Here is a 17133-nt window from a genome sequence, read left to right on the forward strand (position 1 = left end):
CCGGGATACTTTGTGCCCATGAGGTTTCTCAGGCCACTTCCCCTCCATTCAGCCCCTGCAGTTATCCTAAAAGGCCAGGGCTGTCTTACAGGGCTTTGGTGAAAGCTACAGTTATCTGCCTTTTGGAAACTCTATTTGGTACTTGCGGTAAGGGACCCACTGATACGGTTCAATCTGTTTCTTTTTTTAGTCCTGGCTATTCTGAAAGTCACATTTGGAAAATCAGAGAAATTGGAAAGTGTATCTAATTTGGTGGCTATGCCCTCTTCCTGTTTTGTAAATTGGACTCTTGTAATAATGACATCCACGGTTTATTTGCAGCTGAGGCTGGCGGTCCTCTGACAGGAAGAAGGCTACTTGGAGGCATCTTCTTCCAAAGATAATAAATACCATTGGCTCCAAATTGTCCTGCACTTGGCTCATTTATGTGAGTGGCACATAGCACTTAGCAAAAGCGTCTTCATGTCTGCAGAGAGGACACAATGACCATTTTTATGGGAATATTTGGCTTAAATTAGACAAAAATAGGCCTAAAGACAAATACATAAGACTACCAGTGGTGAGTATTATGAAGCTAAAAGCTGCACTGGTTGTTTCTGCCAATATTTTTTCTCTTCTCATTGCCTTTGGAAAGGAAATAAAGGATGCCACTTAAAAGGCCATGAGTCTTTGTCAGAAATTGTGGCTGGTTCTTTGAAATACTCAACTTGACGCTAGAATTTCTTATTTTGGTGTTGGCCGCCTCCTACCAGGGCTCTTTCCTTGAGGCTGAAACCCTGGGTCAGATAATGCCTTTTTATTTTTGTGGTAACTTTTGAGGGTGTGGCAAAAAAAATCTTTCTGTTAAATTCCAGGAATGCAACTTCTTGTGCATTTGCATTGCAAAATTTAAAAAAAAAAGACACTTTTATTAGCAACACTCTTAGGCTCTCTCCTCATTCAATTTTCATATTATTTTTTATATTAAACAATTAACAAATTTCATTTTGAGATAATTATCGATTCACATGCAATTCTAAGGAAAAAAATAGAGAGGATCCCTTAATCCTTCACCAAGTTTCCCTCAATGGTAACATGTGCATAAGATAAACTGTTATCACAACCCGGAAATTGATACTGTTGCAATCGTCCATCCAACTCTCATTGGGCCAGTTCTACATGCCCTCATTTGTGTTCAATTTTTGTACCGAACTATATTTTGCCTCCTAATGCAGCTGATTATTTAAAGAATTCTACTTTGATTCCCTCAGGAAATAAGCTATTATTCATTGATGTGTTTTAGAAACTAAATCTGACTTTTCATACAGGGCATTTGTTTGAAGCACAGCCAGGAAGGACATGTGAAAAGGCGTCACTCCTCATGTTTTCGTGACAAGGTGGTAGGCATCACCTTTGGTCCAGCTCATACTGGTTTTAAGGCAGTTTATTTGCAGAAAACTCAAGTTTATGTCCCTTTGGCTTTCAGACAGCAAACAGCTTAATGTGGATCCTCTTCAATTTATCTCGTAATCCCCACGTGCAGCAAAAGCTTCTTAAGGAACTTCAGAGTGTACTGCCTGAGAATCAGATGCCACGGGCAGAGGATTTGAGGAATATGCCATATTTAAAAGCCTGTCTGAAAGAATCTATGCGGTAAGAACACGTGCCTAAGCCAATATGAATATGTCAGAAGGCTGTTCTCTGCAACACATAATAAGGGGTGCCCTCCCACAGATGGCTCCCACGGTTGATTCGTAAACATTTACCAAGCTACAAAAAAAAAAAAAAAAGAGCCTTTGGACCATATTCCTTTTCTATTACTCATTTCCTAAATCATTTGGGCAAATTCTATTAAATCTTGGAAAGTCAGAGTCTTGCCCTTTACATCAGTAATCATAATACTCTAATGGACGCTATGAGCAATAATTAAGATTAGGGGCACGATTGAAGGATGTGAGATGAAACCTCAGCAAGGAACCATATTATTATATAAGACATAGAGACACCTTTGGTTTTGAGCCGCTGTATAAAATATTCTTTGAAAATTCTTTTTCTGGAAAGCAAAGCTCACAATGTCTTAGGGTCAGAAGGAAATATCTTTAACTTCATGAAGGGTAGTTAGGAGAAACCGAGAACAAACAACAAGCTTGAGGGCGAAGCATGTCAACGTACACATTTGAATGTGTACGGGGAATGAAACCGAACAAACACTATTAACAGCTATGAAGCAGGCTTGTACTTGGGGGTTTAACCAACACAATAAGATAAAGAATATAAACAAGAGGTGTAAATATTGGGAAAAAAGAGACAGATCTTCTTTGTAAAGAGTTGGGATCATGTTCCTTTTTTGAGAACTCAGGCAGCAACTATTTATTTAACCAGAATCTGCATTCCCTTGAGCTAGAACTTGGTCCGTGCCCACTTAGACATCTCTGATCTTGTTTTTTCAGGCTTACCCCGAGTGTGCCATTTACAACTCGAACTCTTGACAAAGCAATGGTTCTGGGGGCATATGCTTTACCGAAAGGAGTAAGTAGAATTTGTACAGTCTGTACCCTACCCTTTTCAAATATCCATCAGCTCTCCCTAAACGTTTCTACTGGGAGAGCATTCATTTTGGAAATGTGTAGATTGCAGTATGTAGTTGACGTGTTGTGTAGTCTAGCATTAGGAATAATGGTCTTCTGTCTCCATAGACAGACCTGGATTCAAGTATAGCCTTGAGTGAGTTACATAACCTCTGCGAGCCTCAGTTTTCTCATCTGTAAAATGGGAATAATAAAACCTACCACATGGGATTGTTGTGAGAATGTGATGTAAAATTTTAAAGTTCATGACCTATTTATTGTGTCAGTGTCACCTGGCACATTTCAAGCACTCAGTGCATGTTGGCATTCATCATTATTATACCTTTGTGGGCTACTTGCACATTTGTAAGGTGATGGCTTTTGTAAATTTTGCTATTCAAACATTTTCTTTAAGTGCTTTGTGTTTCTGTGTGTTTTTAGACAGTATTGATGCTAAATACCCATGTGTTGGGGTCCAATGAAGAAAATTTTGAAGATTCAAGTCAGTTTAGACCCGAACGATGGCTTCAAGACAAGAAAAAGATCAACCCTTTTGCCCATCTTCCATTTGGCATTGGGAAGAGAATGTGCATTGGTCGCCGATTAGCCGAGCTCCAGCTGCACTTGGCTCTCTGCTGGGTAAGACCCTGATGGGATTTCTGCAGCTGTATTCTGGGCTATTCCTCAAGGCAGGAGAAGAGGGGTGATTCTGCTTTTTTGTGCTTCTGTGTTCCAGATCGTCCGCAAATATGACATCGTGGCCACAGACAAGGAGCCTGTGGAGATGCTGCACTTGGGCATCCTGGTACCCAGCCGACAGCTCCCCATTGCTTTCCACCAGAGATAGGAGGCCTCAGGTGAACATCTGGGGTGTGGAGAATGGCCAAGAGGTGAGCCAAGCTTGGAAGTCAACCATACTTGGCTTGAAGTCCCTGCTCACTGTTGGTTCACTGGGTGACCTTGAACAGTTACTTAACCTTTCTGCCTTCACATTTTTTGTTTCGTTTGTAAAATGGGGACCAAAATAGTATCCATCCAGAAAGATGATATGAATACAAAATACCTGGCCCAGAGCCTGGCATCAACTAAGTGCTCCAAGATGCAAGCTGCTTGTCATGGTTTTTGCTTGTGAATATCGGGGTGGGGGGCAAACTTTTTCTGTAAAGGACCAGTTGGCAAATATTTTAGGCTTTGCAGGACATAAGGTCTCTCTCACATCCACTTTACTCCACCTCAGGGCAGCCTCAGACAACTGGTCAATGAATAGGGGTGACTATTGTATTAGTTTTCTATTGTTGCCATAACAAATTACTAAAACAAATTACTTACAAATTACTAAAACTTGTATTAAATAGCACACATTTATTATTTTATCATTCTATAGGTCAGAAATTCAACACAGCTCTTGCCAGGATAGAATCAAGTTGTCATTCGGCAGGGCTGTGTTCCTTTCTGGAACCTCTAGGGGAGAATCTGTTCCCTTACAGATTTCCGTTGTTGGCAGAATTTAGTTTCTTATGGCTGTAAGACTGAGGTTCCTGTTTTCTTGCATCAACTAAGAGTTATTCTCAGCTCCTAGAGGCCACCATTCCTTGGTTCATGACCTCTTCCTCCATCTTCAAAGCCAACTAGCCTCTAGGCTTCAAATCCCTCATCCTTCTTCTATTGCATCTCTCAGACAGGATATCATTCAGGATGATCTCCCCATTTCGAGGTCCATAACCTTAATCACATCTGCAACACTCCCTTTGCAATGCAAAGTAATCTATTCACAGGTTCTGGGGATTAGGGACTCAGCCTTTTTTGAGGGCCATGATTCTGCCTACTAGTACTATATTTCAATAAATCTTTATTTGTAAAAAGAGCTGGTAGTACTTATTGGACCATAGGGTCTTGATTTACAGACCCCTGGCATAGAAGAGGAGATATTTACCAGCCTGTATTAAATACAATGTAATACTTTTTCTGCAACATACCCTTTATTACCTTTTCTGACAGTGTGTGTGTTCTCATACCAGCTTCATAATTTTTGCCATATTCATATATCAGCTATTTAATTGCTGCTTAATTATTACCTTTAAATTAACATAGGCCTAATAGTATACTTTAGCCTTATTTCTAATTTCCTTGATGAAATGGTGTTTTTTTAGTCTAGTTATTTCCCCCCAATCCACAATAAAATGAATTTTCAACTACTGAAGGGATAAGAAGTTAGCCTGAGAAATCTCTAGTATTATCAGATGTGAAAATATGACATTTCTGATACATAGCTTTATAGAATTAGGTGTCAGTGGTAAAACTCAGTCTTAGTCACTCTTCCCTTTCAACGACATCACCTAGAATTTGCCTAGAGCTAGTTGCTATTTGCTAACTGCAAGGGTATTTGCTGATAGGTGGATTATTTCAGGAAACATGCAATTACAGATGAAATTTCTGAATGAGGCCCAGTGAATTCCTCCCTACGTGTCTGGTATCATTAGGCAATTGTCAGATTCTGAACATGCCAACAAACAGAGTTGAATCAAGTAGGATAATGAAGGAATTCTAGCTTAATTGCGAAACTTCCAGTCTTCAGCTAGGACAGTGTGCACAGTTATCTTGGTGAAACACAAGAGCCCAGGGCACTACTGGTTTTAGCATTTATTTTTTTGCTAATAATTCCTCTTGTTTAACTATACTGCTCTGATGTATAATTGGGGTATACTTTATTTTCCAGATTTTTTTTTTTTTTACCAAGACCACGAGCAGCAATTTTTACCCTTTTGCAAGAATGAGGCTTTGGGCTTCTGCGTGACAGGAAAGCACACATCAAAACCCTGAGCATGAAACAGCATGTAAAGAACATTTAGCCCCAGGTGTTTATACTCTTTCTTCTGTACAATTGTTCTAGAAGCTGTAGTGTCTGTGTAGCTGATGGTATTTATTAAGATGGTATCTGGCTCAGGGAAAGCAGATTGTTGGAATGCCAGGCACTCTACAGGGTATACCGCCTGCTTACACATAACTTACACGTAACTGACATCAGCACCACCCTGACTTACACAGAATTGCTCATCATCCTGTTTTCTCTTGTATAGGGCAGTTGGGCACTTATCCGTTGGTCAGGTAAAAGTCACTAAATGGGGCTTCCCTGGTGGTGCAGTGGTTGGGAGTCCGCCTGCCGATGCAGGGGACAGGGGTTCGTGCCCCGGTCCGGGAAGATCCCCCATGCCGCGGAGCAGCTGGGCCCGTGAGCCATGGCCGCTGAGCCTGCGCGTCCGGAGCCTGTGCTCCGCAACGGAAGAGGCCACAGCAGTGAGAGGCCCGTGTAACGCAAAATAAATAAATAAATAAATAAAGTCACTAAATGTTTCTGTCCTAGCTTTACCAGATTCACTGCTGGAATCTTCACTTCTCAGAAGTTTACATTTCACAATGAAAGACCGACTATAGCTAGATTATTGGGGGCCTGTGTAGTATTGACGATCCATTTGTTGTAACTCTGTTTAATATATTTGGGGAAATACTGCTTAATAATAGAAGCAAAACTAAATATTGGTTAAAGTTATCAGGTCTCTATGAAGCTGTTGTGTTTTTTTTCTTGTTTTGAAATAAAAACATTATTGGAAAATTAGAGAAAACCTCTATGTTAAGAAGTACTTTAATGAAGTCAAAACCTCCTGTCTAAGAATGCCTTAATGATTTACTGTGGCATCATTGTGTTAAAGGATCCTGAAATTATTTAATTATGGCATTGAATCTATTTAATCTATTAAGGACTGGATCAGTAGTTTTTAAATTGTGTGTGTGTGTGTGTGTGTGTGTGTGTTCTAATGGCAATTTGCTTACATCACTTAAAAATATATATATGATATTTGACTTAGAAGTTTAGGGCAATGTTCTAAAGTTTAGTCATGGCTTAAAAATATTCAGTGACTTTCCCTGCCTTAATTTTCCCAGCTATAGATGGGTCAGTAGTAAAGTGTGCATACATTATAGATTAACTAGGTAAACCATGTTATGTGACTTGAACTCCTTGGGAAAATATGATTTCATAAATGGAAAAGGCATATAGATTTAAGCAATACTTGTAAAACTCTTAAAAATTGTGTTTACATGTAGTTTATTTGCACAGGTTTTTACTACTACTTTTCCTAAAAGCATACTATATGTTTCTGTATATTTGATAAAGATTTCCCTTTTTAGGTTACATTTTTAGACTATTTCAGAAGTGTACATTTATATCTTTATTTTGAACAAATATGTGCACATCACCAAAATAAGTATATGCTTTCCCACTGCTGTGAAATTCTTTTTAGAATTACAAATCCACATGTGTTGTCAGATTTCATCTGTATATCTTCTTTGAATTCTCTAAAAGAATAAAAGTTTTCAAATATGTGAGATGTTTCCCCTTCATTGCATTTCATTTTTTTAAAAATTTTATTTATGTTATTTATTTATTTATGGCTGTGTTGCGTCTTCGTTGCTGCACATGGGCTTTCTCTAGTTGCGGCGAGTGGGGGCTACTCTTTGTTGCGGTGCACAGGCTTCTCGTTGCCGTGGCTTTTCTTGTCGCGGAGCACGGGCTCTAGGCATGTGGGCTTCAGTAGTTGTGGCATGCAGGCTCAGCAGTTGTGGCACACAGGCTTAGTTGCTCCGCGGCATGTGGGATCTTCCTGGACCAGGGCTTGAACCCGTGCCCCCTGCATTGGCAGGCGGATTCTTAACCACTACGCCACCAGGGAAGCCCCTCCCCTTCACTACATTTCTTACAACCAAAGTTAAACATTCAAACTTTGTCTCACTAGAAAATTTTGTCATGTGGCTAGTTTACAATATAATATTACAATAATATTTTACAGTAGCTTTACCAAAAGATGATCATTTGAATGGCAAAATAACTTTCCTTTTTTTACTCCATTCACTTCTATCCACACCACCATCCCCTTCACTCTGGACCACAGCAGAAACTGCCAACTGATCTCTATCTTGCTTCCTTCTAGACTGTTCTTTGTCCATTGGCCATATTGGTCTTTTTAAAACCCGAGCCCGACGGTGTCCCAGCCCTGCTTCTGTGGCATCCCATTGCTCTCACATCAAGATCCAATTCCTTAAGCTGGACTTCGGTGTCTTGTAAAGTACAGCCCACTCACCCACAGGCCCCAGCGCACCCGAGCCACCGGAGGCCTCTGCACTCTGGCCACACTGGCTTCTGCCAGTCTCTTCTATCCTTTAAACACTCTCTGCCCCCGAGTCTTTGCACCTGATGTCTTTCCTCCTGGAGCACTCTTTCTTCACCTGTTCATCTCTCCTATGCACCAATCAGAGCACAGCTCAAGCTTCCTGGAGGATGTCTTCCTGGATGATCAAAATCCCCCAGAGGCTGAGGCTGACCCCCCCCCCCTCTCTCTCTCTCTCTCTCTCTCTCTCTCTCTCTCTCTCTATATATATATATATATATATATCCTATTTGTTGGTCTCTGTTTGGGGGGAGCCCTGATTGATACACTCACTCTAAAAATGGGCTAATATTACCTCCATTTTACAGATGTGGAGGAGGAAACTGAAGCTCAGAGTTTAAACAAACTTTAACTGTTTTTTACAATGAAAAGTTTTTTTTTAAACTGATTATATAAATAATGCTTCTGAACTTTATGCTGACCAATAAATCCAGGCACATTTCCCCAAAGTCATCCTGTTGACAGGTGGCTGAGCCAGGACTCAGCCAACTCACACAACCTCCTGGCCACAGCCTGGTAGATGGGTGTGTGGTACACTGCTCGGCCCAGGTGAACGTGACAGATCTGTTACGATTGTTGTCAATCATACATGCCATTCAGCGTCTGTGGCTTACCGTTATGTCTCCTCCAGTCCCCATTCTGTCTCCCCGAAGGCCACCTCCATTCTTTAACTCAAACAAAAGTCTAATGGGTGCTTATGGGAAACCAGTTCATGAGGATACACTGGGAATGCTGTCCACTTGTCTTTTGAGATGTCCAGATAATTTTTGGAGAGAGAGAGGGAGGCAAGAAAAGAGGGGAGGGAAAAGAACTAAGGAAGGAAGGAGAGAATCGAGAGATCAAGGGGTTTCCTCGATGTTTGTAGCCAAGATTCTACACACAAGATTGGCACCGCTCCTCTGAATAGTAGAAAATTATTTATGGGGCAACTACTACTCATAAGCAGGTGATGGAGGGGAGTTGCATTATATGCACCTTTAACCCATGCAGACTTAACCATCCGTGCTCAGAGCAGAGGTGTGACTACGACAGCAGGTAGCACAGGTGACTCCAGCAGCCTGAGCGTGGTTGCAGGGCCCAGGGATCTCAGGGCTGATGGCGGGCCGCTGGTGGAGGGAGCTAGCTCCTAACACAGCTGGGTACGGGGTCTGGGGCGTCCCAAAGATTGTGTTGGGCTGGCCAGAGCCAGGCCCAGCTGGTCTCGGCGAAGGGCCTGCCTGGCCTGCTACGAGCGGACTGGGGGATTATGGTTTTCTATTGTCTGCCCCCTGGTGGGTGAGGCTGGTCCCGAGGCCAGAGCCGGCTTCCTGGAGGGCAGGGCCAGGGCGCAGGGGATTCTGGAGCTGATGCCTCAACGCGGGGGGGCGGAGCTGCGTCCGAGGCCCTCTTGTGGGCAGGGCCGTGTCTAGAGGCGGCAGTGAGCTCAGGGGGTCTTGAGGCGGCCCGTCTGCTGATGGGTGGGGCTGGGTCCCTGCCCAGTCAGTGGCCTAGCCTGAGGCGTCCAGCACTGGCACCTACGGGCTGTCGGGTAGGGCCAGGCCTTGGCACTAATGAGCTGGAGGGAGGCTCCCACCAGGACAGCCGCCGGAAGCCGGCAAGCGGCAGCGTCCACGCGGTAGGACGATTCCTGAGGACGCCACCTGCCAGTGTCCGTGTCCCCAGAGTGAGCAGCAGCCACCCCCGCTTCTCCAGGAGACTCTCCAAGACCAGCAGGTAGGTCTGGCCCAGGCTCCTATCCAATTACTGCTTTTGTGCTGGGCCCTAGTGCGCGTGAGAGGTTATGTGGCCCTTTAAGAGTGACGTCGCTATTTCCCCCGCAGTCCTGGGGGGCTCCGGAAGTTAAAGCCTGCCGACCTTCAAAGCCCAATGCTCTGGGGGCCCGTCTTCCCAGGGCAGGACCCCCAGGCTGGGGAGCCTGACGTGGGGCTCAGAGGTCACACTCTCGTGGGAGAACCTCTGCAGTGTAATTATTCTCCAGTTTGTGGGTCGCCCACCCTGGGAATATGGGACTTGACTGTATCACGAGTCTGCCCCTCCTACCCGTCTCGCTGTGGTTCCTTCTCTATGTCTTTAGTTGTGGAAGATCTTTTGTGGTAGGTTCTGGTCTTTTTCATTGATGGTTGTTCTGCAGATAGTTGTGATTTTGGTGTGCTCACGAGAGGAGATGAACTCAGGGTCTTTGTCGCGGAGCACGGGCTCTAGGCGTGTGGGCTTCAGTAGTTGTGGCATGCAGGCTCTGTTGGCCCCAACCTCTCAAGGGGGCATATATACCTTTCACAAGTGATGTGCAGGGTGAATTTTGGAGGTATGCAGACAAATAACATTTATTACTGATAATGTGTGTTTACAATTATCTTCTGTAATACTAATATTTTTTAAATGTCTAGTAGTACTATTAAATTTGCTTTTTAAATAAGTTGATTTACATTATAGAGGAGAGATGATAGTGAGTGATATTTCTCAAAGCATATAAATTAGGCAAAACAACCATGAAAATGGCACAAGGGTATCTGGAAATGAGGAATTTCTGGAATTTAATAACCCTAGGATGAAGGTGTGAGTAGATTTTTCATTTTACAGATGAGGAAGCTGAGGCTTGGAGATTAATAAATGCTTATGTTTCTTGGAACTCTTATGCAATGGGGTCAGGATTTGAACCCAGGACATTTGGCTGTGGAGCCCAGACACTCAGGTGGCCTCCGTGTTTCCCACCTCCTGTTAGTCACATCGTTATATAACCCCCTTCAAAGTATGGGCAAGACCTGTGACTTGCTTCTAACCAATAGCCTATGTCAAAAGTGACGGGACCTCACCTCCTGATTATGTAATAGAAGATTGTCACATCTGTCCTCCCAGGAGACTCTCTCCTTTGCAGGTTTTGATGACTAAGCGGCTGATGGGGGGGCTCCACATGGCAAGGAACTGAGGGCAACCTCCTATTAAAAAGGAAAGTCCAAAAAGGAACCTAGTAAGTCCCAGATTAATCATCAGAACAGTATCATGCACTGATTTACCCAACAAATATCTATTAACTTGCATACTTGTTAAGGATAAAGGAATTCTATTCTCACGTTACAAGAGTTGTTCCTTGTTCCCTTCTGGAAATTCTCTGCTTTCCACAGTGTAATTCACTATGGAGACAAGCTCATCCCACCTGTCAAGATAGGATTGATTAGTTCTTTTTTAACACCTAAATTGTAGGAAATTATCTAACATCATTGTTCTCAAACATGTTTAAGATTTTTAATTTCAGGTACATTTTGACTGTGGGAAAATCCCACATGAGTTATCTTACTTCTCATTGAAAATGAATAGATGAAAATAAGGAAGAAAACATGAAAGTGAATAAGAAGGGAGGGCACTCCTGTTTTCGAGACATCAGTGAAGTGGATTCTGGTTTTCATTAAATAACAGAAGCAGACTATTAATTAAAATGAGGAACTAAAATTACAAGGCCATGAAGTTTAGCTTCTAGAAGGATTGCCTTCTAGAAGTACAGTGTCGGCTAGATCAGGGCCATAGACACAGCAGAATATGCGGCCATTGTGTTCTTAATGAAATTCCCAAGACTAATTCCATCTATTTTTCTTAGAGTTTCTGGTTAAAGGTGCTGAGTCTGACTTTGGATGAGCACTCATTCAATTTGCCAACTTTTTCCAAGGTTCACTAGCAAATGACCTGGGAAAAAATTCATATTAAGGCTTTAAAAGTCTACAAGTACCGGAAGAGCTTAAAATAGTTAACTCATCAACTAGCCCGGAATGAACTTAGGATAAGTTTGTCTAACATGTTCCTTGTTAGGACCAGAAAAAAAAACAAAACAGAAAACAACTTCATCTGAGGAAAGGACAATTCATTTGTGTAGGTCAATATCAAACTTCCTCAGTAATGAATGACTTTGGTAGTTATTCATGTTCTGGCAGATCTGATGAAATCACATTTTATCCCTAAATTTCTAGGTGACTTTGATCAAGAGATGTTGGAAGCTGGAAAAGTTACACTAGCCTTCTGAAATGAACTGGGTAGCATGCTTTCTTTTCCTGTTTTCAGAAAGGCTTTGGATTATTAGTACCTTAAAAGTTAAACACCTATAAAACTACACAGGTATGCTCAGGACTGGCTACATAATTTGCAGGGTCCAGTGTCAAATAAAAATGAGGAACTTCTTGTTAAAAAAAAAAATTAAGAATTTCAAGATAGTGGCCCAAGGCATTAAACCAAGTGCCCATCTAAGCTTGGGGTCCCATGTGACTGCCCATGTAAGATCCCATAGCCATGGACCCAGCCCTGACATGGGCATGGAGGTGTTTGACCACCACGTCAATTGCTTTATCGATTATTGGTTTATTTAGATTTTCTTTTTCTTCTTGGGTCAGTTTAAGTCATTTACATTTTTTCCCCAAAGCTTGACTGAGGCTGGAGAACCCCCTCCCGAGATGGCTCCCTTGTGGGGCAGCAAGTTGCTAGCCATTTGGACGGAGCCTTAGTTCTTCACTACGTGGATATCTTCATAGAGTTTCCTGTGTGTACTTATAGCCCAGCTGACCTTTCCCAGTGAGAGCAAGGCAGAAGCCACATTTTCTTTTAGGAGATAAGCTAATAACAGTAATAATAATAATGATGATAATAATCATTTACTGAAGTGCTTACTGTGTGCCAACAATGTAGTCAGCACTCTGTGTACATTATTTCATTTTATTTTTTATTTTTTTGGCCATGCGGTTTGCGGGATATTAGCTCCCCAGCCAGGGATTGAACCTGGGCCCTCTGCAGTGAAAGCATAGAGTCCTAATCACTGGACTGCCAGGGAATTCCCCCGTTATTTCATTTTTAAATGCACAGCGACAGCAACAAGTCCTTACTGTTACCAACCCCGGGATATGAATGAATAAACAGGTTTGGATAAATTAAGTAACTTGTCTTCCCTTTTCTACAGAAGTTCTTAACAGAATTATCTAGACCAACCCTGGTTGAATCAGAGTTTCTCAGCATCAGCATTAGTGACGTTTAAAGCTAAACAATTCCCTGGGTCGGGGTGTTGTCCTGTGCATTGCAGAATACTTCGCAGCTTCCCTGGTCTCCACCTGCTAGATGCCAACAGCACCCTCTCTCAGTTGTGACAACGAAAGATGTCACCAGACATTGCCAAATGTCCCCTGGGAGGCAAAATCACCGCAGTTGAGAATTACTGCTCACACTAGGATTTTTCTCGGTTGAGATGTCACTTCAGTATAGTGCAAAATTTCAAGCGTTGGATGCAAATTCCATCCATTGAAATGAGAACGAAAAGGAGCATGCATTCATTCCACAAGCATGTATTGTCTCCCTAGAGACCTGTACACACAACTGTAAAAATGCCTACACTGGCAGTCGTGAACTTTCCAAGATATGTAGGGGTGAGTTATTAAGTGTTGGAGATTAAAATCTGTACTATGGATTAGCAATCAAATAAAGAATTGGCTTGTCAGGTCAGATTAGACTGACAAAATTAGGAACCACATGAATCACTGAGTTAACTGCAACAAAAGCTGCAGTTTACCGAATGCATTCCATTTACCCATTTCAGAAGGAATTCCGCCTGCCTTTGAAGCAAAGAAAGTTTAGGGAATGTATAGATTTCCATGCCAGTGTTGAAATTGCTTTGGGAATCTGTTCATTACCAATATATTTATCTTGCATTACAAACAGTTCCCAGGGATCTTGTATCAGCCCTCAGAAAGACAATTGAGAAAAATGACTTGTGAACAAGACATTATTACTCAAAACATGTTGTTGGTAATTCAGTTCTAAACAATGGCTTCGGGAAACACGTTTGTCTCAGCAAGTTAATGCATTTTTATCTGTTATTGAATAATTAGGTGGCTGATTACCTGGGTACAAATGTTATCCCTACCACTAATGCTATTATTCATTTGGACATAAGGATGGAAATCCTTCAAGTTTCTAGCAACTTCTGGCAACTTGTAGAAAGTTAAGCCATCAAAAAAATAATAAGGGCTATGATCTCTAACTGATGACTTTAATTCTGAACACCATGAGAGCTGGGGTTCAGGCAGACTTGCTCTTAGCTGCTTTGCCAGAACCTGGTCTAGTGTCTGGTACATAGTAAGTGCTCAGAAACCTTAGTTGAAAACACTGAATGATCTTTAAAAGTTCATTAGCTTCATTTCCTAGAAGACTGTCAAGAAATGTAACTCTGGAATGGATTTGAAATCCTGTTTCTTATCCTCTACCATGTTCCAAATAATCTTGTAACACCTTTTGATATAAATACCTGAATCATCAGCTCATCCTTTGACTTTGAGAGTTAATTAGATTTTGCATTGGGGTTGAACTTAGATGCTCCTGTTGAGCTGGCCCAGTGCTTGACTCCCAGCTCATCTGAGGGCAAATGGTGAGTCTGCCAAACTTTACCATACCAAAGGGGAATTTTTTATGACATGTCTGAACTTCTGGCATCCTGATTATGCATTACCGGGGATCATGCAGACCACCAAATCCACCATCCCTCCAATCTAAACTGATTGCAGGCTGGGCTTCCCAGAAGTGTTAGCACATCACTAAACTTTATGAAACACTTCAAGGAGTAGCTGCATTCTGCAGTAATAAAAAAAAAAAAAAAGGAATAAGAGCAAGGGCAGTGGTAGATAATATCTACTGAGAATTTGTATGACAATCATTATGGCTAAGTTTGTTTATAAGCATTATCTTACTTTAATTTTTACATCAATCATGAGCTGTGAGGTAGAATTATCTCCAGTGTTCAGATGAGGAGATAGAAGCTTAGAAAGTTACGAAATATGCCACAGTTCGCAGAGCTAAGGAGTGGTAAACCTGATCTTTGAACCCAATATTCTTTTTAACCCCAGAGCGTGGGCTCACAGTCACTATGATTTATGTCTTCAAATGAGTATCTGTAAAAAAACACATCAACACAGTAGACACTACATGAGTCTGAGTTCATGCTTCAAAGATGTAGAAAGATGAGCTGCCCTTGTGGGGCCCCTCCGTTCCCACACTGAGCGAGATGACCTGTGTGACCAATAGATATTATGAAAGGCTAGATCATAAAAGACATTGTGACTTTCACCTTGTACTCTCTTGGATCACTCTCTCTACGGCGAAGCCAGCACCATGTCGTAAGGACACTCAAGAAGTCCTACGGAGAGGCCCATGAGACACGGAACTAAGACATCCTGCTAACAACCAGGACAAACCTACCTGGCATGTGAGTGAGTCAACTTGGAAGTGAGTCTCCCAGCCCCATTCAAGCCTTCAGATAACTTATAGTTATCTTGACTGCAATCTCCTGAGACCCTCAAACAGAATTGCCCAAGAAGCCACAAAACTTTTTTGGTGCAATTTGTTACACAGCAATAGATAAATAATACAAAGGGGGAAGATGTTTTCAAGGGAGTGATTATAATGATGAATCAGGATAACTAAGATGGATAAGCAAGGAAGTGAAGGAATGTAGGGTGTGCAGTTGGATGGATATAACTGATTAAAATCACAGCTCCCCACCATGGTGTACGTACCCCAGGCCCTGATGCATTCTGACATAATCTCTTACCCTTCTCATCTTGCTCACTAAGCATACCCCACACTGATTCCGTTGGTGCCATTGTTGTTGCTTCAGTAAACCAAGCTCATTCCTGCCTGAGGACTTTTGCGATTGCGATTCCTTTACCTGGGACACTCTTCCTCCAGATCATTGCATTGCTGGCTCCTTCTCATTCTTTAGGTCCCAGCATAAAAATAGCTTATTCAGAGACAACTGTCACGTGTAATGTTGCCATCCCCCTACTCCCACTAAGCTGCCCTACAACATCACCCTATTTTATTTCCTTCATATTCCTTAGCCCTTTCTAAAATTATTTGTTTGTTTGCTTACGTATCTCCTCAACAAGAATATAAGAGAACAGGAACCTTATCTATCTTGCTGACTGCTGTGTTCCCCAGTGGCTTAAATAATGCCTTGGCCAAAGTGGGATCATAATATAAAGCTGCTGAATGAATGGATGGTTAAAAAGAAGCAGAGAGAGAATAGGTTTAACCCTGGCTTACACAAACAGTACACGTACTGACAACAAGGAAATGCCAGTTAGACAGTAACTGCAGACACTGAGAAAGCAGAGAGGCTGGACAGAGACACCTTCAGCCTCGGAGGAATTCAAACCGCCATTCAATTCAAACCTCCAGGAAGGAGGCCAAGCACAACGAAACCAGATGCTGACTTCTGCGTGGAAATGGTGCTTCAGCCACGTTGGCGAGGGTTCAGATGTATCAGGAAGGAGTCTCATACTTGACCAACCCTCCATCCCTGCACTGTGTCTGATCCTATCTGGGGAGGCTTCAGAAGGACCCACTTTTAGTTCATCACGACTTCTCTGGCCTCTGAATATGGCCACATGGTAAAGTCAGTGTTACCTGGGAAGCCATTCCTCCAATTTCATAGAACACAGTGCAGCTTCAAAGAAACTTCCACCAGGACGTGAGTGATCTTGTATTCATTCGCTACCACACATTGTTTAATGTTCCACCCTAACTGGACACTCTGAACCCGATATTCACATGTTATTGGCAACTAGAGCCACAGCAGCCTCGCCCCAATTATGAATTTACAAGCTGTTGACACATCACATGCAGGCATTTTTAATCATTAAAGACAAACCCAGGAATAGTTTGGATTCTACGCCCAACTGCATGTTACTTAATGTCTACAACTGGGCAGATTAGGCTTCAAAGGGTCTGAAACCCAATTCCATGTCTGCGTGAATCATTACCCCCTCAAAGTGGATCTCAGCACATTGTAGAACTGCTAAATACATGGGTGATGTCCTAACCAGGAAAATAAATGCTTATTTTGAAAGGGAAACAGTTTTCCCTCTTTTCAGATGAAAGGCATACATTTATGTTCTGAAAGTTGTCGCTAGGGCAATAACGAATCCATCTTCATGTTCAGGGACTGGGGTGATTAATAACCAATAATTCTTAATAAGAGTCTGATTTATGTGGCAGCTTTATCAGCCCACAGGCATCATGTGTCGCACTGGGAATGTCTTCATTTCATCCAACCTGAAACACAGCTCTTGGGATGTTCCCAGGAGTCAGTTGAGTGGTGTAACCAGCATTAGAAATTGAAAACAGCAAACACAAAAATGGCAGTTAGGAGCTTCCCTGGTGGCACAGTGGTTGAGAGTCCACCTGCCGATGCAGGGGACACGGGTTCGTGCCCCAGTCCGGGAAGATCCCACATCCAGCGGAGCGGCTGGGCCCGTGAGCCATGGCTGCTGAGCCTGCGTGTCCGGAGCCTGTGCTCCGCAACGGGAGAGGCCACAACAGTGAGAGGCCCGCGGTACTGA

General features: G+C 42.5%; 2 protein-coding genes across 2 annotated transcripts in view; both read left to right on the forward strand.

Annotated features, from left to right (window-relative positions):
• Window positions 1-3403, forward strand: part of LOC132505616 (1,25-dihydroxyvitamin D(3) 24-hydroxylase, mitochondrial) — a 12013-nt gene extending 8610 nt beyond the window's left edge. Inside the window, exons 7-10 of the mRNA XM_060123772.1 lie at window positions 1466-1632; window positions 2430-2508; window positions 2988-3185; window positions 3283-3403. Coding sequence (XP_059979755.1) covers window positions 1466-1632; window positions 2430-2508; window positions 2988-3185; window positions 3283-3393 — 555 coding nt within the window. The 3' untranslated portion in view covers window positions 3394-3403. The remainder of the gene's footprint in view (window positions 1-1465; window positions 1633-2429; window positions 2509-2987; window positions 3186-3282) is intronic.
• A 5954-nt stretch (window positions 3404-9357) lies between these two features.
• The window catches only part of BCAS1 (brain enriched myelin associated protein 1), a 158556-nt gene continuing 150780 nt past the window's right edge, over window positions 9358-17133 (forward strand). The window contains exon 1 of the mRNA XM_060122907.1: window positions 9358-9481. The gene's annotated coding sequence lies outside the window, so the exon portion shown is untranslated. The remainder of the gene's footprint in view (window positions 9482-17133) is intronic.

The sequence above is a fragment of the Lagenorhynchus albirostris genome, chromosome 15 (assembly GCF_949774975.1).
Source record: "Lagenorhynchus albirostris chromosome 15, mLagAlb1.1, whole genome shotgun sequence".
NCBI classification, from domain to species: domain Eukaryota; kingdom Metazoa; phylum Chordata; class Mammalia; order Artiodactyla; family Delphinidae; genus Lagenorhynchus; species Lagenorhynchus albirostris.